The 22,364-nt window shown below is 42.9% G+C and overlaps 1 protein-coding gene across 2 annotated transcripts in view; it reads left to right on the forward strand.

Annotated features, from left to right (window-relative positions):
- The window catches only part of SSBP2 (single stranded DNA binding protein 2), a 191,232-nt gene that overhangs the window by 138,861 nt on the left and 30,007 nt on the right, over nt 1-22,364 (forward strand). For both annotated transcript variants that reach the window (XM_044276018.1, XM_044276019.1), the window contains exon 5: nt 16,463-16,552. In XM_044276018.1, coding sequence (XP_044131953.1) covers nt 16,463-16,552 — 90 coding nt within the window. The remainder of the gene's footprint in view (nt 1-16,462; nt 16,553-22,364) is intronic.

A 22,364-nucleotide genomic window follows, 5' to 3' on the forward strand; every position in this document is an offset into this window, starting at 1 on the left:
AACGATATTAGCTAATGCGCACAATTGTAAAACACTGATCCGCAAAAAAAAAAACTGATGACATACGTGTGATGTCCATGTTACAACGGATCCTCAAAAAAACGGATGTAACAATGGACAAGAAAAGGACTTTTTATTTTTATGCGGGACAGACTTGCGGACATACGGATATGAAATGTACACAGAGTCATTTCCGTTTTTGTTTTTTTGCCGCCCTATTTAAATTAATATGGCCCACAAAAAAAAATTGAATGGACTCGGTCCTGCGTTTGGCTGCTCCTGATCTATGATGATTTGGGCTAGGGCTACATGGCACATCTTGACAAGCAAGTCACTAGAAATCCAGACCTGATGGATTTCCGGAGACTTGATTGTCTCGATGGCGTTGGCTTGCAACACTACCACATTCACTTTCATGATATTGTGATGTAGCCTCTACGTGGCCAAAGTCTGTGTGGTCCTAGTCTATAAGGGGTTTGTTCTGGATAAAAAAAAAACATGACACAACTATCTATGGGTTGTGTGTGGTATTGCATCTCAGCCACATTCACCTCAGTGGAGCTGAGCTGCACCAACGGGCACAAGTCATGGACAGAGGTGGTGTTATTTCTGGAAGAAAGCCACCGTGTTTTTCTAATCCTGTACAATCCCTTTAAAGATTTGTGATTGAGCTGTTCCAGTTTCCATCAATGACTAGTAATACGGTGGCTGGTTCTCAAAACTGGAAACATCAGCTCAGCGTTGGCAAATACAGTACATATATCATCACAGGCCATGACTGAGATGATCTTCAATCAATAATCCACTTCTGTTAATAGAAACTTAATGAAATATCATTGTTTCATTAATTGTTATTTAATATAGTTAATAAGAAATTAGAATGAAGTACAGTCTAAGGACGTATACAATTTAGAGAATCGGAGAATCCATGGTCTTTTGCAGACTGCTTATCTGTAAATCTATTCAGGATTTGGTTAATGTGTCTGTCCCCTGAAATGACATTCTATGAGTAGTGTGGGCATCTATCTAGCTCCATGTTACCAGATCAGCCCTTACTGAAAGAACGACATTTGTTTTATGGCCATATGCCTCTGGATTTCATATGTACGTGACGTGGATGGCAAATGTGTCCATTGTATATTCCAGAAATCAACCAGTCACCACTAGCAGGAATTGCTACGAGCCACGCTGTTGGGATAAAAGAAACCATAAAACCGAAAACTGAAGTTTCATTCTGTTAAGTGTTGTATCTTTAAAAAAAGCACTCCCACAAAAAAATGTATTCTGTGACCTGTTAAAAAGGTACATGTGAATTGTAGTGAAGGTTATTTTCTTACCAGTAATTGTATTTTAAATTATAACCTCCCTGCTGATCCTCAGCTGTGTCATGTGCCCAACACTCTGACTCTCAGATAACACAGCATCTTGTGTGTGGACATGGAGCCATTTTCTCTATGCATTTCCATGAGAGCCCCAATGTCGGTCTCATAGGAATAAAGAAAGAAACAACTGACTTCCTGTCCTGTGTCAGTTGGAGATCTGAGTGCTTGTCACATGACACAGCTGAGGCTCAGAAGGGAGGTTATAACTTGCAAATACAGTCACTGGTAAGAAGATTACTTTAAAGGGAACCTGTGGGTATAGAGCTGAGGACATGGGTTGCTAGATGGCCACTAGCACATCCGCAATACCCAGTCCCCATAGCTCTCTGTGCTTTTATTGTGTAAAAAAAAAAACGATTTGATGGATATGCAAATTAACCAGAGATGAGTCCTGTATGTGAGATGAGTCAGGGACAGGACTCATCAGGTCAATTTGCATATGTATCAAATATTTTTTTTATACAATAAAAGCACACAGAGCTATGGGGACTGGGTATTGCGGATGTGCTAGCGGCCATCTAGCAACCCATGTCCTCAGCTCTATACCCAAAATCCTGGTGACAGGTTCCCTTTAACTACAATTTAAATCCTGTACCTTTCTAACAGGTCAGAGAATAATACTTTTTGTGGGGGTGCTTCTTTAAAGTTTTTTTTTTTTTTTTTTTAACCAATGACCTATCCTCAGGATAGGTCATCAGTATCTGATCAGCGAAGATCCCACACTCAGGACCCCCATCCATCAACTGTTTGAGAAGGGAGTGGCGTTGACATTGAAGTGAATGGAGCTGAGCTGTGATACCGAGCACCGCCGCTATACAATGTAGGGCGCTGTGCTTGGTAAGCTGAGAGGAGGCCGCGACACTACTGCAAGCATCAGTGACTTCTCAAACAGCTGATGGGTGGGAGAAACTGACTAGAGCTCAAGATGCAACCTCAACGCCCTCATTGCACCAAGGGGCTAATTTGTAATAATATAAAATCATTTGCATCTCTGGATTCTGACTAACAATCAACATGGAGCATAGGGTTGGATTTGGCTGCCAAGCGCACATCTCCTAGGACAGTCTTCCTTGTGTGGCTGTTCATACAGGGATAACTGTCAGTCAATGAATGGGACCGCCCACTGGACTCCTAAGCCAAGAAAGAGCAAGGATTTCAATAAAAGTTTTACTGAACCTTTTCCTACAAAACTATATATCAATCTGCTCAGCTCCTCCTGATCTATAAGATGCTGCCTGCAGCAATTGCTGTATTATATATTGCCAATGTACCAAAACACATATATATATTTTAACTCTTGGTTGACTTTAAAGCCCTGTCCCTCCAGCTATTATTATAGCACATTAATACAATATGTGTGTAGTATGTATATAACTGTTACTTTTTTCTTTCATAAATCCATGATGCTTTATTTGCTTCCTTGAGAATAATAAAGCTAAATTCACATGTACCTTATTGTGGCCACCATGGATTATGGATGGCTAGGACTGTAAATTTTGCCCTTGTTTTATATTTAATATTTCGCAAAATATTTATCGGTTTTAGATAAAAAGCGTCAAGTCACACCATATAATGCAGCCTGCTTGTGCTCAGTGCTGTGACAAGGACAAGCCAATAATGGGGAGTAATATTCAAGAGCCTCGCTTTGTTCTAACCTAGCCCTTTGTTGCAGATGTAATTTTCCAGCTAACCCCAAGTAGATAAACTGTGTCTTGCGGTTTCCGAGAAAACTAGGAATATGTCAGTTAGTCTCCAGCAGAGTTTATTCCCTGTCCCTTTGACAACAAAAGTATTTTATATATTATATATTATTATTTTTTTACCGCTTTCATAATCTGCATTAAAACAGAGTTCGAGAGTGACCCCTACTGGAGAATATAAGAATCGGTCGTACCTTGCCATGAAATGGACTGAATGCAGCCGAGGCACAGCTAGTCTACATTTCTATGTGTTGGTTATAGATCAATTGTATATTATTGGTAAATGTAAGAAATGTGCTTTTTTCATAGGCAGATGTTGCTTACTTGTGGACTGTGAACGCCATTAGAGAGTTTTTAGTTTATCTTTTTATTTATTTTCATTTTCCTTTTCTTTTCTCCCCCCCCCCCATACGTGTACTTCACTTTTTCCAATAGACCACAACCTGATCTCCGTATCCCACACACTAGGGCAGGGATCAGAAACATTCGGCACTCCAGCTGTGAAACTACAACTCCCAGAATGCTTTACTCACTTCTTTGGGAGTTAGAAGAGCACCTGAGCATGTTTGCATGCTGGGAGTTGTAGTTTCACAGCAGCTAGAGTGCCGAAGGTTGCTGATCCCTGCACTAGGGTATATCTGATGATATACTTTGTAGTGAAAGTGATGTACTGTATAACAGTGAGCAGTTGGTGGTGAGGACAGGTATAATATTGGACCTCGTTGATCAAAACTGTACATGTGTCCGTGTTGCCCAGTTCAGCTTTAATTCCAAACGGCACTGGCAAATGGATAGGTATAATCTGACTGGTGACTGTGAACCGATAGGTCTGATCTAGGAGTCCCATTGCGGTTTCCTGATAAATTTTAAAATAGAATTTGGGGGGAGCATATGAAGCATTGAACATGGTGTCACATCAGCAGGCAGCACGTTATAGAGCAGGAGGAGCTGAGCCGACAGATAAATAGTATAAGGCCTGCTGCACACCACAGTATCTGTTTTTGCGGCCCACAAATAACGGATCCGGAAAACACTGATACTGGCCATGTGCAACCTGCATTTTCCCTTCCACAGTTCCCATGCTATGTTACAAATGTCTATTCTTGTTCGCAAAACAGACAAGAATAGGACATGGTCTTGGGCCATGGAACGATAATAGCACACAGTGTGCTGTTCGCAACTTTTGTGGCCCCATTGACATGAATGGTTGTGCGCACGAGGCCTAACTTGTATTTCATTAATTCTAATCACTGCTCTTTCAATGGGAGTTTCTATTCAAACCTATAGTCATTGAGTAGGACTGCCCACTGGACTCCTGGGCATAGAATGAGCAGGAATATAAAGGAATAAAATACAAGTTATACCAAATAATTTTCCATAAAACGATATATCAATCTGCTCAGCTCCCCTTGCTCTATAACATGTTGCCGGCAGATTGGACTGTATGTTCAGTGGGACCGGTTCTCTTAAAGGGATTCTGTCACCAGGTTTCACCCCTGTCAGATAAAAATATGCTGATGTTCAGGGCGTCTTCACGATTCCAAATGTGGGCTTATAAATGTCATCTGTAGGCTTATTTAGCTAAAAAAAATAGCTATTACTAACCTGTCAGTCAAACAAATAAGGTGCCCAAGGGGATGTCAATGGATGCAAGGTGCCGGCCGCACCCGCCGCCGTTCGTGCCCAGCGCCGCCTTTCCAGACTTTTGCGCCGCCTCCTAATCCTCTGTGCCGCCTCTCGCTCTCCCTCCCTCCCCCCTCCTCCTGCTGTAACATCTCGCGCATACAGGGGTTGAGCGAAGTGCCGGCGCATGCGCACTTCGCTGTATGAAGCCAAATGGAGAAGTCCGCACGGGTGCATCAGGCAGAGCCCTGTGAGCAAGCGCGAGATGTTACAGCAGAAGGAGGGAGGGAGAGCGAGAGGCGGCGCAGAGGTCTGGAAAGGCGGCGCTGGGCATGAATGGCGGTGGGTGCGGCCGGCACCTTGCATTCATTGACATCCCCTTGGGCACCTTATTTGTTTGACTGACAGGTTAGTAATAGCTATTTTTTTTAGCTAAATAAGCCTACAGATGACATTTATAAGCCCACATTTGGAATCGTGAAGACGCCCTGAACATCAGCATATTTTTATCTGACAGGGGTGAAACCTGGTGACAGAATCCCTTTAAGTATGCTGTCGTTATTTTACATCTTTCAATACTAGTGATCGTTGTTGATGTGTGCATATTGTATCTGGGCCGTGGTGTAACGGGCAGCGATCCAACTCAAAAAGTTGGCACAAAACTTCCATCTTTGAAATGCAAAGGTCATATGCTAGGAAAAGGCATCAAACGCCTTTGATATGTCGACAGAAGAACAAGGAGGGCAGTTTTAGACTAAGTGGACCACGTGGACTACTCTTCTGATGTTGTCGCCTGCTTGTCTATTGGGGATTGTAATTACCATTACTAATAGTCTGCTGGGCCGTGATATGAAACTAGTGATGACTGTGCTTATTACAGGGACAAGTTCTGTTGACAGTGAATATTATTTTATATTATATTACTATAACTTCTATATAGGCTGCATGCACTTTTGTAAAATGAATGGACTATAAATTCCTGCTTTATTCAGCACAGTCCCCCATAGATGGCTCTAACTGGGGTGCTTCTTCAGGGTTCGGTCAGCTTCCATACAGCTTGGCTCTGGACATCCCTTGTTGTGTTAGTTAGTACTTTTTGCACCCAGATAACACCTGCCGTAGATAACATTGTTTGCTGATTGGTTTGGTAATTAATATTAGGCTACTTTCACACTCGCGTTTGGTGCGGATCCGTCATGGATCTGCACAGACGGATCCGTTCAGATAATACAACAGTCTGCATCCGCTCAGAACGGATCCGTTTGTATTTTCTTTAACATAGCCAAGACTGATCCGTCTTGAACACCATTGAAAGTCAATGGAGGACGGATCCATTTTCTATTGTGCCAGATTGTGTCATAGAAAACTGATCCGTCCCCATTGACTTACATTGTGGGTCAGAAAGGATCCGTTTGGCTCAGTTTCCTCAGACACCAAAACGCTGCAAACAGAGTTCTGGTGTCCGTCTCCAAAGCGGAATGGAGACTGATCGGAGGAAAACTGATGCATTCTGAGCGGATCCTTGTCCATTCAGAATGCATTAGGGCAAAACTGATCCGTTTTGGACCGCTTGTGAGAGCCCATGATGGATCTCACAAATGGAAAGCCAAAACGGCAGTGTGAAAGTAGCCTTACTTGTTCTAGTACACTTTCTTGGCATCATCCAGCATAAGGATCTCTTGTACACTTATACTATTAGGCACCCCAGGACCAAGGAGGATGACCTATTCCTCATGCTGTCGGCTTCATTTTGATACATGGCGGAAACTGCATTAGATGTGTGATCTAAAGTTTCCCCTAAAATCTGTATGTGTCCTGGTCTCATCTGATGGAGTGACCATGAGAATAGAGGGGTTCAGAATACTAACCCGATGATGATTTTTGAAGCGACTAATGCATGACAAGTTTCAGACTCGTTTAGGAAACCTAGACATGTTCAAGTTTTAATATACAGGTCCTTCTAAAAAAATTAGCATATTGTGATAAAGTTCATTATTTTCTGTAATGTACTGATAAACATTAGACTTTCATATATTTTAGATTCATTACACACAACTGAAGTAGTTCAAGCCTTTTATTGTTTTAATATTGATGATTTTGGCCTACAGCTCATGAAAACCCCAAATTCCTATCTAAAAAAATTAGCATATTTCATCCGACCAATAAAAGAAAAGTGTTTTTAATACAAAAACAGTCAACCTTCAAATAATTATGTTCAGTTATGCACTCAATACTTGGTCGGGAATCCTTTTGCAGAAATGACTGCTTCAGTGCGGCGTGGCATGGAGGCAATCAGCCTGTGGCACTGCTGAGGTGCTATGGAGGCCCAGGATGCTTCGATAGCGGCCTTAAGCTCATCCAGAGTGTTGGGTCTTGCGTCTCTAAACTTTCTCTTCCCAATATCCCACAGATTCTCTATGGGGTTCAGGTCAGGAGAGTTGGCAGGCCAATTGAGCACAGTAATACCATGGTCAGTAAACCATTTACCAGTGGTTTTGGCACTGTGAGCAGGTGCCAGGTCGTGCTGAAAAGTGAAATCTTTGTCTCCATAAAGCTTTTCAGCAGATGGAAGCATGAAGTGCTCCAAAATCTCCTGATAGCTAGCTGCATTGACCCTGCCCTTGATAAAACACAGTGGACCAACACCAGCAGCTGACATGGCACCCCAGACCATCACTGACTGTGGGTACTTGACACTGGACTTCAGGCATTTTGGCATTTCCCTCTCCCCAGTTTTGCTCCAGACTCTGGCACCTTGATTTCCGAATGACATGCAAAATTTGCTTTCATCCGAAAAAAGTACTTTGGACCACTGAGCAACAGTCCAGTGCTGCTTCTCTGTAGCCCAGGTCAGGCGCTTCTGCCGCTGTTTCTGGTTCAAAAGTGGCTTGACCTGGGGAATGCGGCACCTGTAGCCCATTTCCTGCCCACGCCTGTACACGGTGGCTCTGGATGTTTCTACTCCAGACTCAGTCCACTGCTTCCGCAGGTCCCCCAAGGTCTGGAATCGGTCCTTCTCCACAATCTTCCTCAGGGTCCGGTCACCTCTTCTCGTTGTGCAGTGTTTTCTGCCACACTTTTTCCTTCCCACAGACTTCCCACTGAGGTGCCTTGATGCAGCGCTCTGGGAACAGCCTATTCGTTCAGAAATTTCTTTCTGTGTCTTACCCTCTTGCTTGAGGGTGTCAATGATGGCCTTCTGGACAGCAGTTAGGTCGGCAGTCTTACCCATGATTGCGGTTTGGAGTAATGAACCAGGCTGGGAGTTTTTAAAAGCCTCAGGAATCTTTTGCAGGTGTTTAGAGTTAATTAGTTGATTCAGATGATTAGGTTAATAGCGCGTTTAGAGAACCTTTTCATGATATGCTAATTTTTTGAGATAGGAATTTTGGGTTTTCATGAGCTGTATGCCAAAATCATCAATATTAAAACAATAAAAGGCTTGAACTACTTCAGTTGTGTGTAATGAATCTAAAATATATGAAAGTCTAATGTTTATCAGTACATTACAGAAAATAATGAACTTTATCACAATATGCTAATATTTTTAGAAGGACCTGTATATCCTGCAGGGTTGCATGGTAGCACTACATAAGACTGATACATGAAGAAATAAATGCAACCAGCTCACCACCTTTGCCAGTCTTCAGTGCACATACACTGTAGAAACAAAGTAGTGGGTTAAATAAAACCATACATTTTTTATTTCCATTACATATAAAAATAATTGAAAAAAATGTCATGAATAAGGACGGAGTACAGTCCAAAATGAGTTGACCGGTGTAGGGAGATGTCCTGCTGTATGCCTTTTTTTTTTCTTCTTAAATATTTGAAATAAAAGTTAATGGTTTTATTCAAGACCGGAGTCTTGGACCCACTACTTTTTTTTCTAGATAAGACTGATAGTCCAAAATGAGGTTATAGTCTTATTTCAGCTCCATCAAGGTTTTAGGACACTTGGCATCAAGATGGAGATTGACTTTGAGTAGGAAAGTAAATGTTGATGTCACAGGAATCAAGATAGAGCGGAGGTGCACCCCCTGAGCTGCCACCCAGTCCCCTGTCCCTGCCTACTTGCACCACCCGCCCTAGGTAACAGAGCGCAACTGGGCGAGAGTCCCTAACCTACTAAGTGCAAGCAGAGAGAAAGAGACAGCAGGGAAGAGGGCAGCCACTGAGAAGTAACAATAAGCAGACAAGAGGTAGAAAAAAAAACGGAAGGCGAGGCGGGTCAACTAGCCGAGGTCAGTCCAGGAAGTCTAGTCAGAACAAGGTAAGAGACGAAGACAAATCCGCAAACAAGCCGAGGTCAAAATCCGAGAGGTAGCGTCAAGGTCCAGGGAGCAGGCAGAAGAGGTGTCAAGAGGTCGAGGTTCAATTCCAGAGGTAGCTTAATAACAATAAAGTACACAGCCTATAGGACGAAAATCACAGCACTGAGTGATCAGCTCGGCGCTCAAGGCAGACCTAGGAGCAGGGAGCCTCCCAGCTAGCAAAGCCGCCCTGGGAACGAGGCCAAACACAGATCCTCGCTCCCGAAGCTAAGCAGCAGATCTGCGGCTGATGGGAGACCAAGTGCGCCTTTGGCGCCCCGTTACAGTTGACAGATCATGTTATGATGGGGGTAGGTAATTGTTTAGTAGATGTTATTGGGGTGGGGGTCTAGAGAGAGCTAGATATAGAGATTATATATATATATATATATATATATATATATATATATATATATATATATATATACTAATATTAAAACACATATATATATATATATATATATATATATATATATATATATATATATATATATTATTTTATTTTTATTTTTTATTTTTTTATTTTTTTAAGGTATAGAAGAAACTATGTAGCCAAGCTAAAATTGACTCTGATAACACGTGTCACAGTGTTTTCTCATGGTAAAAGCCATTGAAAAAGTTAATATTTTCTTTCCGTTGTTTTTCTTAATGCGTTAACCATCAAGTTTAGCTCAGCTACATCTGTACTCGCCGATCTGCCACTGTACCTGTTGTGACCCTTCCTGGTTCTCTCTGGTCTCTGCTTCATGGTCCCTCTATGTCCCTTTTGACCGTTTCACTAGTCACTGGCTTCAGCAGTGATCCACCTTCGCCAGGGATTGGCAGAGCCTGAGCGGTCATTTCCTGTGTGCTGAAAGGGACCAGGCGGTAGAGACAAGCGGGAAACCAGGAAGTGCTGGGACAGGAACGTTGGGTGTTTTTTAAAGCAAGCATGACTTATGCTGATATTTTACATGTTTTTTTGTTGTTGTTTTTTTTTTAAGAAGATAAAACACATGTCTGATTGGTCTATTGTGTTAATGTAATGGTGAGAGCATCATGCCACAAGCCTTGTGTCATAAAAGATGAGTGGGCAGAAGTAAGACTTCATAGGTCTAGTGAATGACGCATATAATGCTTGGTAAGTGGTCTGCATTGGTGGCATTTTATTACTGCGCTGAGGGTATATTAAAGTGTGAAGAGCAGAGCTGTTTTTGTCAGCCTCGGTAATGAGTTGTATTCTCTAAAACAATCAGCAGACAATGGGAAGACATCAGTGTACACATTGCAGTGCCAGTCACCTATTGAAACCCTATTAGTATAATGACTTCTTGATGTTACATCAATGTGCGTTATTTATAAAATATGGAGCAAATTAAATTGTCTATTATATGAAGAGAAGGAGGGAAGCCACTAAATTACAGGTGTAGCAAACAAAACCATTGATAATTGCATCAATAAATTTTAGGTCCCCTGCTCTGTGCGGAGGAGATATGCCGCGCCTGCCATTAATGCTCACGCTGTGCAAGTAATGTCGTTGCAAATATATTGCAAGGTTTAGTACTTATTTATCTGGAGCCCCCTCCATCTTCATGGAGCCGTTACATTGACTGCTGTGTTGTGTACGAAACTTCTAGAGGAATAAGAGGTGAATCAAGGCCTGTGTTTTGTCATGATGTATGATGAACCTGAGGACCGGTCACTTGTATAACGATATTATACTGTGATACGCTAGTGCAGACCACCCATGTGTCTCATATATGCCTGCTAGAGCAAATTAGGATTATTGTGGGGTGTATAGTGTTAGAAAAATCTGGTGGTCATGTGTGGAGAAAATGTAGCATCACTTACTTCCCTCTTTATTTAGTGGCTCTGTGCCCTGGCTATAGAGGACGTCCTTGAGGAGGGGACACTCCTCTGTAGTGTCCATATAGAACCCCAAAGTCCGAATTTGAGACAAATTCCTAATTTTAAGTAGCTATAAACCATGCAGTTTAGGTTTATTGTGACCATGGCCAAAGTATTAAATGACCAATGTTTCATGCAGTGAAGTGCCCTTCTTCTACACGAACGTAGACCACACACGTGTGCTGTTTGCATTTTTTTTAATTAGAATTGAATACACAAAAAATGCGGTTCAGACACTTACCCCCAATAACAGTCATTTTACTTTGTGGAGTAGAAAGGAGGGCTGTATTATGGTGTAGAGCATCATTTAGGTGTTTTTACTTTGTGGGGCGCTACCTGGGGACATAGGAAGAAAATCAACAGTGTTCCGGGGGTAAGGAGGTTCCATGGCAACTAGGCCCACTCATGAGACCTCCGCACGAGGCCCACCAATGTGTTAGGATGGCCCTGTATGGGGTGGTTCTATAGTCACATATCTCTGTCAGCAACTCATCTGCCTGAAACATTGCTAATTTAACGCTTAGGTGGTGATCTTAATCCTTGCCAGTGGTCTAATTTCCAATTTACGTCAGAAGGATCACATGGACCATCATATCTATTTATGTTGTACTGCTGTACACCCTGGTGTGGTGTTATATGGAGTTTGGTTGTCTTCTCATGAAGACGCCCCCTTTACATATTTTGTGTTAGGGCACCTAGACATCAGTGACTTGTCGCCAATATATCTGTCATTTTTATCCCCCTTTTAGCTTTTTGCTAGGTGTAGTTGGTGAGTTATTTGAGGTTACACTAGGGATCATAGACCTTTATCAGTCACAGAATTAAGCAAATTAATAAGCGTGACATAAAGTGAGGCTCCAGCTTTGATTGAACCAAGCTCTGTAGTCATTTGAGATCAATGGACGTGAACCAGGAGAGTAATCTGTGTGTACATTGTATGCTTTGTGTACTTGACAACCACATTGTGTTCATATCATATTGTACGTATCAGCCTTGAATTACTATTGTATGCTCTGGTGTGTTTCCTCTTAAGAATAGATAATAGTAGTGTAAATTGCCTTTGTAATACATATTTATTACCTTGTTCTCCAGGTTTTCGTTTTTTTTTTCCAGTGTAGAAATAAGTTCCTTCCACTTCTGATTACTACCTGGAAACGATCAACAAGCTGCAACTGGCAGATCCGTTGGGGTCTTTGATTAGTATATTGATGGTGTATTTTTGTTAATTAATATCTCAAAAGGGGTTATCCCATGATTAAAGGAAATATGAAAATCCTATAGTCCATGACAATCTCTTTCTAACAAAGCTAGAACCAGCCCTGTACCGCACATGGATCCAGAGATCTCCCCATTCATTGCTCCAGTTTCTCTGATTTATTTTAAACTGGCAGCTTAGTAGGGCGTGCCCATGTTCAGGGGCGGTGTCCTGTTAGGCCTCTTTCACACGAATGATACGGATTAGGTCCTGATGCATTCAGGGTGCGTTCAGTGAAACTCGCACCATTTTGCAAGCAAGTTCAGTCAGTTTTGGCCTCGTGCACACGACTGTTCAGTTTTTTTTTTTTTTTGCGGTCCGCAAATTGCAGATCCGCAAAACACGGAAGCCGCCCATGTGTTTTCCGCAATTTGCGGAACAGAAGAGGTGGCCCATTGTAGAAATGCCTATTCTTGTTCGCGAAACTGACAAGAATAGAACATGTTATTTTTTTTTTGCGGGGCTACGTAATGGAGCAACGGATGCGGACAGCACACTGAGTGCTGTCCGCATCTTTTGTGGCCCTTTAAAGTGAATGGGTCGGTACCCGAGCCGCAAAAACTGCGGCTTTGATGCGGACCAGAACTACGGTCGTGTGCATGAGGCCTTTTTTCGCGAGTGCAATGCTTTTTGATGCGTTTTTCATGTGCGTGATAAAAAACTGAAGGTTTACAAACAACATCTCTTAGCAACCATCAGTGAAAAACGCATTGCATCCGCACCCGCTTCCGGATAGAATGCGTTTTTTCACTAAAGCCCCATTCACTTCTATAGGGCTAGGGCTGCATGAAAAACGCAGACTATAGAACAGGCTGCGATTCTCACGCAACGCACAACTGATTTGCTCCCCCAGTTGGAAATGCGCAATTGCATATGGGGTTTTGAGCATTCTCTGCCTTTTTATTCTGTGATTTGTTTGTACATGCATTCCTGGAGGTGTGGCAACTCCAGGTTTGAATGTGCCTTTATTTTTGATCTATGGGTAATATTCAGGTGTACCTGTGTGGCCTGCGTCGCATGAGTCAATAAAAGGTGGGACTCACAGCCTCCTCCCTCCTTCCATTGTATGTGTGATCTCACACTGGATGTAACTGGGAGTTATTAGCTGTGTATCGGATCTCACGCCCCTACAATTGCCCATATGGCATAGGTAGGTTAGCGTTCGGTCCCGTGCCACTTTGAGATACCTTGACGGGGTGCGCGGGCTCCGGTATGTTCTTGATATAAGAATATATTGGCGAAAGGTTTAGCCATATATTGTCCTTTTGCATTTACCGGTGTAGTGCACCACTTTTTGTGAACGCAGAACTGATGCATGAAAAAAAAAAAATGTGCACAGACCCATTGAAATGAATGGGTCAGGATTCAGTGCAGGTGGTATGCGTTCACGTCACGCATTGCACCTGCGCGGAAAACTCGCTCGTGTGAAAGGGGCCTAACGGTCATGAATTATAGGTTTTGGTTGGTGGAAGTTGAACTTTGGAACTGAGCATGTGTGACCACCTTGGTGATGTGGACACACAGGTGAGGAAAAGAACAAACAGCTGGTGGCGCTGTACAGATCTATTGTATTGAAGTTATCAGTGGTTATACAACATTTTTAATTACGTGCAATTACTAGTATTCTGATCCAGGTGCTGGTTTGAAAAATGTAGAATGTTTTTCATGGGACATCCCCTTCAATGAGTTTTAATGGACTTCAAGGCAAGGTGTTCAAGTCATTATGAGAATTAAATAAAGCAACTAGCCTGATTCTTTACAGTTTCGACTCAAGGACATTTTTAATGCACTGAAAAGAAAAAAAACTAGATATTGATATTTCTATTTTCCCTTTTAAATGCAGGCTACCGTGTAGATTTTATGTAATGGATTTGTATTCGTCTCTGGATGCAGATGCAGTTGTTTTGTCGTCTTTCTTTAATGGAAGACCCCGTAACAGCTGATGAATATTTTAATATGTATAATAAAATATTAACTGTATAGTGCTTGATCTGTTTATTGAAACCTTCTATTATGAATAATGCTGTTGGCCTAGGCATGTTCTTCTCTATTTTATGCCCTCGTAGTGTTGTATCTGGAAGGCGTCTAAATCCGTTTCCCCTATGTGTTAATGACTTGGCTTTATTTAGAACTTGTTGGCATACTTTCAGCCTTATTGCCAGTTTGTTGGCACATTAAACCCTGTGCGCTGTTAACCTGTGGCTCTCCAGTTGTTAGCCAGCGACAACATCCAGCCCGCTGTGCGAGTTAATAGAACCATGATCCAGGCGGCTTTTCTTCTACGCAGCATAAGCCCACATGTTCTCGAGAAAAGCCCAAGAGGGATCAATGATTTCACTTTCTTCGCGTGTTGTCTCTGTGGAATGCAAAGCTCTGGTGTAAAATGCCCATGACATAATGCCTACTTTTCAACACAGGAATATAAAAAGGCATAAACTGTCTGTTTAAATATGGAGACGCATCTGCCTTCCTCTAGGAGAGCAGGACCTGTTGCCGTAGGGGGCCGATCAGTCATTTTAGGGTAGGTTCCCACTTGCATTTAACGGATCCGGACGTTTCAGTCAGACAAAAACTGTTGCATGCAACAATTTTATTCCTGCCGATAGCCGTCACTTGTGCTGGAAAGAGGCCGGGTCCCATTATAGTCAATGGGGTCTGGCGGGGAATTGTAGTATCTGGCTAGGCCGGACTGGTGAACTCCTTTTATATATTGCAGAAACTTTTTTATATATTTTTTTATGGCTGTCGGGTGATATTTATTTAATTTTCTTAATTTTTTTAATTTAAGTATTTAAAGGGAGCCTCCAACTTTATGGAATGTATTGGGGAACTGCGTAAATGGAAACTTTGTAATGTATACGCCTGGAGGCTGCAGACATCCGCAGGGCGTTCTTTTCCTCCCCTTATTATCAGGATGCTCTCCCCAGCAAAATGGGGCATTTTCAGTAATGACCTTTATAGAAGGTAGCTGTGATTTTTAGAAGTTGTCCAGGACTGTAGAAACATGACCGCGTTCTTCCGGAAATGGCACCGCACCTGTCCACGGGTTGTGTCTGGTGTTACAGAGCTGCCTCCTTCACTTTAATAAAGCTAAGCTGCAATACCAGGCGCAACCATGCACAGGTGTGGCGCAGTTTTATGGAGGGACACAGTCATGTTTTCTAGTGAAGTCATTCCGTACTATTTGCATGAAGGAGCCATGATGACACAGATTTACGTTAGCATTGTGTACTGTATATTGTATTGCCTTGTTATTACTGTAAATAGCCTACATTGGTCATTTTTGGAGCCCACGTGTATCTTTTTGCATCAGGCCGTTGCTCCATATGTTTTATGCTCTGTAAGGTCTCCAATAACAGACTGTTTATGTTGTATTGCCCTCTTTGTCCCCTGATGAACCTTTTATCAATCTACCTCGAGAAACGCGTCAGGATTTAGGGTATTATTTCTTTCACAATTTTGTTAGGGCCTCTGGGGGCCCCCATTTATTTCAATGGAGCCACAAAAGATGCGGACAGCACACCATGTGCTGTCTGCAATCATAAACAACAATAGGCATTTTCTATATAGCGCCGGCCCTGTGTGTTCCACAAAATGCAGAACGCACATTATCCGTGTTTTATGGATCCACAATTTGTCATATGTCCAGGCAAGTTGCAGGATAAAAAAAAAAAAAAAAAAAAAAAAAAGCCTGTCACCGGCTTTCTGGTTCCAGCACCAAGCTTCCTTCTTCCGAACCGATTCTAAGTGGACCGTAAGTGCGACGTGCTGTCTACTCCACGTTACCACTGCCAGCTAATCATTGGCCTTAGCAGCGATGTGTGCAGACATGTTATGATTAGCCGGTAGTGGTAACGTCATGTAGGCTGCACGTCATACTTCCTGTCCACTCGGAATCGGGGAGGAAGTAGGAAGTTTGGTCCAGCAGTTTTGGAGGTCCCCTAACTCATGGAATCAATAAGGTATTACTTGTTTTGTCTTTTTAACCCATATATTTATTTATTTTTATCTACCTGAATAACCCTTTTAATTGACTTCTATAGAGGCTGTTATTGATTGACCGTAGAGTGTGTGTGTGTGTATGTATGTATGTATGTATGTATGTATGTATATATAATATTTTGCCTGTGCTTTATCAGGTATTGGGACACTTTTTTGCACTTTATGAATGAGCGTGGGTAGCTTTGCATAGATGACGGTATGGTGACCTGCCTGTAACTGTATTGTTCCGGTGTTGCGCTCTTGATGACAGACGTATAGATAAGAGTGACACTAATGGCGGCATTTTCTTTCTCCCTGCAGAGCGCTGCAGCTGCACCCAGTCCTGTTCTAGGAAATATGCCCCCGGGGGATGGAATGCCAGTGGGTCCAGTTCCTCCTGGATTCTTTCAGGTATGTACAGACTAAACATAAACACGGCGGCCGCTGCCGTCAGATTCATACAGTCTAATCTCTTACTGCCGGCTGCACGGAGCGCCTCTTATGGAGTGTCTCTTCTGTGATGGCTGATAATGTGCCTAACGTGGGTCATTCACCTTATAAAGCATACTCCGACATGATTTATACGCCATCACAGCCTGCCGTCAATGGAGGAATACGTTCTGTACATTCAGGTTATACAGTCTATTTTAATAGCTGCTTGTCTTTTTACCGCTAATGTTCCACCATTTCCTTGTATTACTTTGTCTGGTGTCACCTTACAATGAGGCGTACAGTAGATACAATATTTCAGATATCTCACAATAGCTGTAGATTTCATAGTAAATAATCAGAATGACAGCCCGATGTCGGTCTTTGCTGTCATTTGGCTGACAACTCCGCTTTTTCCCTGGTTGTCAGGCCAGTGCTCTCCTTGTTGACTGCAGCGACTGGCCACTCCAGGGATATTTTTATCCAAGTCACCTTTTGGCTAGGTTCACATCTTCGTCAGAAGAACAGAACACGGCGACAAGAAAAAAATGGTTCCTGGAAATAAAAAAAAAAGGTGTTTCATGGAGGAAAATAACTGATCGCAGGTGGAAATGGCTAAACCATGCATCATATGCATCACTGAGCGTAACTGATGCTTGAAATACAGGATCCCTTTTTTTGTTGTTTTCTGTTCTTCTGACGGCTAAGAAGAATGGAAAATAAAACGGTGATGTAAACCCGGCCTTAGTCGCTTGGAGGGAGTTTTATCAAACTGGTGTAACGTAGAACTGGCTTAGTTGACCATAGTAAGGCTACTTTCACACTTGCGGCAGGACGGATCCGGCAGGCTGGTCTCCCTGTTGGATCCGTCCTTCCGCTGTTTCGCCGGACCGCCGCTCCGTCCCCATTGACTATAATGGGGACGGGGGCTGAGCTATGGCGGTGCACGTCGAAAGCCGCCGGAATTAAGTCGGACATGCAGGACTTTTTAGTCCGGCGGCTTTCGCCGAGCTGCGCCGGAGCTCAGCCCCCGTCCCCATTATAGTCAATGGGGACGGAGCGGCGATACGGCGAAACAGCGGAAGGACGGATCCGACAGGGAGACCAGCCTGCCGGATCCATCCTGCCGCAAGTGTGAAAGTACCCTAACCCGTTGGAAAATGAAAGGTGGAATCTGACTGGTTTCCTTGGGCTACTAAACCAGTTCTACTTTACACCAGTTTGATAAATCTCCCTCATTGATCTCTGACATGACACTAGTAGACTTTGATTAGACAACATAATCACACCAGATGGGCAAATAGGAGGCAGGTGGCATGTGAATAGACCAGGACCTGCCACCTCTCCTGACATGTCTGTTCTGGTTGTTGCCAGTTGGGGCGGGCGTCCCTGCACAGTCTACATTGACATTATCCAATCAATGCTGTCAGGGACACACCCCAACCGGTAAAATCCAGTTGTACATTTTTTCATAAACTTCTAATAGGAATAATAGAGCCAATAGCACAACAAAGAGTCATAGGACTAGAAGTTCCAGAATTGATATTGCATAGGGAATGCAAGTAGTTCTTAAAACAGACATGTCTGGGTCCTCTCTAAAATGATCTCCTGCTGTCAGTCCCAGTGCCGGCTTTTGTCCTCTCCACTTCTAGCTTGTGTTCGGCAGAGGTCCGGCGCTTGGATAAATAAAGCATTGTGCTTCCATGGGGGAGATAGCTGGCAGTCAGGTTAAGCACAATGAATGCTAGGCTTAAAAAATAAAAAATAAATTGAAAGACTAAAGGCTGTATCACACCCGCTGATAATCGCTAACGAGCATTCGCATGATCTTCTTGCAGTGTAATACTGCCGCCAATTGTCCGAAAAAACAAGCAAATGCTTGTTTATCGGGCATTTCAGATTTTTTTAAGACTGCTTAAAAATCAGCACTTGCCGGCAACACATCGGGGTATCTAATAGCGATCTGCTGCCGGCAAACCACTATACAGCATGGCGACGAGTAACGGCATAGCGATCGCTCCTCCCCATTCTGCTGCGGAGATCGCTGCATGTAATAGCAGCAGTCTCCTCCGCTATCTACTGTACAATTGCCGGGAGGGGATCGCTTGCTGATCTGTCTGTGTAATACAGCCCTAGTTAAAGCCATTGTTGACCTAATGAAGGAATAGGGACAACTTCACCCAATATTACCCTTTCAAGGGCTACGTCTTGTCTGGCCGGGATGCTTCACATGACGGGCCTTTACATCCAGTCCTAGTAATATAAGCAGAACAATTGATTCAGGCTTTATACAAAGTCCTCAGCCGGCGTTCATTTCTGCTCTGTCATGTGGCATGAATGGATTTTAGTTTTGAAGTCTTTTTCGGCGGTCTAGCCCTTCTGCACAGGAAATGGCTGTTCTGGCTTTTGTATACAGTAAATGTGTGACTGCAGATAAAGGCTGTCTACTCGTCTCAAATAACAGTTCAAAATAAGCCTCTGTTCTCATCTGCATTGGAAACGCCATCATATTTCGGTGGAAAAAAAAATGTGTAGCATGCAGCGCTATTTTTTCTGGTAAAATGACATAAACCATGGCTGGACCCCATTATAGTCAGAGCGACACGTAATGGTGACGTTGGTGTCTGTTATGTAACGGATGAGCACTGCCATAATTTTTCTTTTCAGTTTTTTTGACAGAAAAGTAGTTTCTGTGTTTTTGCTGGTTCCGTCATGGATCGGCAAAAACGCTTCCGTCATGATAATACAACCGCCTGCATCCGTTATAAACGGATCCGGTTGTATTATTTCAACAACAAAAAAAAGCCAAGACAGATCCGTCTCTAAAGCCATTGTAAGTCAATGGGGGACGGATCAGTTTTCTTTTTGTGTCAGAGAAAACGGATCCATCACCATTGACTTACATTGTGAGTCATGACGGATCCGTCTTGCTCCTCATCCCAAAATGCTGCTTGCTGCGCTTTTTTGTGCGTCATGGGAACTAGGGATGAGCGAATCGACTTTGGATGAAACATCCGAAGTCGATTTGCATAAAACCTTGTTCCAATACTGTACGGAGCAGGAGCTCCGTACAGTATTAGAATGTATTGTGTGGGGATTTGCTCTCGTAGTTAGGCTTAACGGATGCAGTATAGAGGCAAAGTACACCGTTCGTGAATCAAACTGCAGTGTTTATTCACACATTGGTGTATAGCAAAATGCAGATAAGGTGTATCACAGAACGCAGGTGGCTTGGTGTTTGTTCACACACAAGGAAAGTCCATAAACAATAAAAGTCACCTTTTCTCCTGGGTGTTAATTCCCACCCTGTTAGCAGTTCAGCTTCATCAAGTCCATAGGAGGCCTGTTGGCCTTTAAAGGGGCCTGAGTGCTCCAGCCCGGCTCAAACCTCAAATCCCAGCACAGCCCTCAGTTCACAGCACACAGACTCCTGGGATCCACTGTCAGAGGGAGGTAAATCCACCACACCTGGCAGTGCTGGTATATATGGAACATGGGCAGTAGTCACCCACCCAGCACTCACCCAACAATATTGGCTCTTACTTCACCGAGGCCAGGAACCTCGGTGACACGTACCTTCCATCCACGATGATTCCAAGTACCTTCTTACAATTGGCTCCAATGAGCCAAAGTTATTACTTCGCGAAGTCTCGCATGACTTTGCGTAATAACTTAATAAATTAAATTGTACTGTAAAAAACATTTCCCAAACTAGAGTTTGGTTCCAAGTGATACCTTGGGTACCGAACCAGAGTTCGGGAAATGTTTTTTTACAGTTCAAATGTAATTTATGAAGTTATTATGCAAAGTCTCGTGAGTCACAAAGTAATAACTTCGGTTCATCGGAGCCAATACATTTTAATACTGTACGGAGCTCCTGCTTAAAGGCTATGAACATCTTAAGGAAAAAAAAAAATTCTGATGGCATGTTACCCATTTTTGGCAAAAAAATATGTATTATTTTTTCATTTTTTTACAATGGGTGTTAAAAATTTAATTAAAAATAATAAAATTTAAAATTCTCAACAGTTTTTGTCATACAGGGTTAAGCTTCAGTCTCTTCAGATCTGCAGATTATCTTGCTTTGAGATTCACACTGAGCCGTCATGTTAATGCTCTGAAGGCTGGATGTATAACCCTTATTTTCTTTATTTTATGTATGAGTGTTTATGAGCTGTCAGGAATTCAGAGATAAGGACTACACTAAGCTGTCAGAGCAGCAACATGAGTAAAAGTGAATCTGAAAGTAGGATACTCTGCAGATAGACTGAAGCTTAAGGCCTCATGCACATGGCCATTGTGCGGCCGTTCCGTGCATTGGGGACCACAACATCCATGCGGTGGCCGGGACAGATCGAGACCCATTGAACTTGAATGGGTTCATGATCCGTCCGCACCGTAAAAAAAAAATAGAACATGTTCTATTTTTTTTTTTTTTTTTTTTGGGGTGCGGAGGCACGGACAGAAACACCACGGAAGCACTCCATAGTGCTTCCGTTCTGCACTTCAGCTCTCGGATTGCGGACCCATTCAAGCGAATAGGGTGCACACGTCAGACGCATGTGTATTGCGGACCCGCCGTATGCAGGCCGCAATACAGCAACGGTCGTGTGCATGAGGACTAACTCTGTAGGACAAAAACTGTTGAAATGAAGACCAATTAAATAAATGATTTTTAGGCCAAAATGAGTAAAATGCAATTATAGAAAATTCACCTAAAGGTACCCATAGCCTTTAACAATCTATGTATACAAAGTAATATAAGGAGGCTACTGCTCCAGCCACTTGTGATTCATTGATATTGATTGTTATACAAGGCAACATAAGACCAACCAAAGGAGGAGAGGATGGAAAATTTTGATGCATTGCCTGTGTTTAGTGTTCTTTTTAGGGACTGTTGATACCAGTGTTGGACTGCGGTGCTTGGAGACTATCAGTCAAATTAATTCTGGGGCGCAGTGTAAAGCTACATGCAACTATTATCTGCTTACACTGTGGCAGGCAGCAGCAAGATGATTGATTATGGGGGTGCCTGCAGTGACTTCGAGGTCGCTGACTGGTAAATGATCTAACCAGTTTTTATATGGACGCCTAGGGTGGCTGAGATGCTGTCTATCTCTATGTACTGCAGTCAGTCTATTGCCCCATTTGTGCGGAGTCTTAGGGGCGCACCTTTCTCAGGAGCCCACCGGGGGAATCACTTGTTACCCTGAGGGCCAGTCTGGTTCATACAGTTGACTATCCTCAGGGATCTTGGCGTTTGTTGCACTCTGAAATATAAATGAATATTGCGCCAATTCCTCATTCCTTAGTTTTTTTTTGTGGGAATCCATGCAGACTTTTCCACATTTGATTCCAGTTTTCATAGAATTGACATTTGACAATGAAAAGGAATTGACATGTCTGTTCTTGGGTTGAATCTGCAGCAGTGCAAATAGCAAATCTGCAGTGTAGGATCAGGCTCAGATTTTTGAACAGTCCAATACGTTCTTGGGGATCTCATTGTGGTTAGATGTCCTGCAGCAAACATGCTTTCTTCTGATCTGTATGGCTAGTTCATGCCTAGTGATGATGGCATCGAGGAGGGTAGACTGGGCTAGAAAAAGGGGACTTTATTTGGAGCGGCGGACCTTGCTACATTTATTCCAGTACCTCCTCAATTATAGTCATTCGCTCTTCTCTAGAACATAACTAGTGTTTAAGTATTTAGGTGTCATGACGGGAGCTTCAGTTATTACCTTTTTATGAGCCAATTCAGAGAATGGTGCAATTAACATATCCTCTCTCAGACTTG

Source organism: Bufo gargarizans, chromosome 1, assembly GCF_014858855.1.
Source record: "Bufo gargarizans isolate SCDJY-AF-19 chromosome 1, ASM1485885v1, whole genome shotgun sequence".
NCBI classification, from domain to species: Eukaryota; Metazoa; Chordata; class Amphibia; order Anura; family Bufonidae; genus Bufo; species Bufo gargarizans.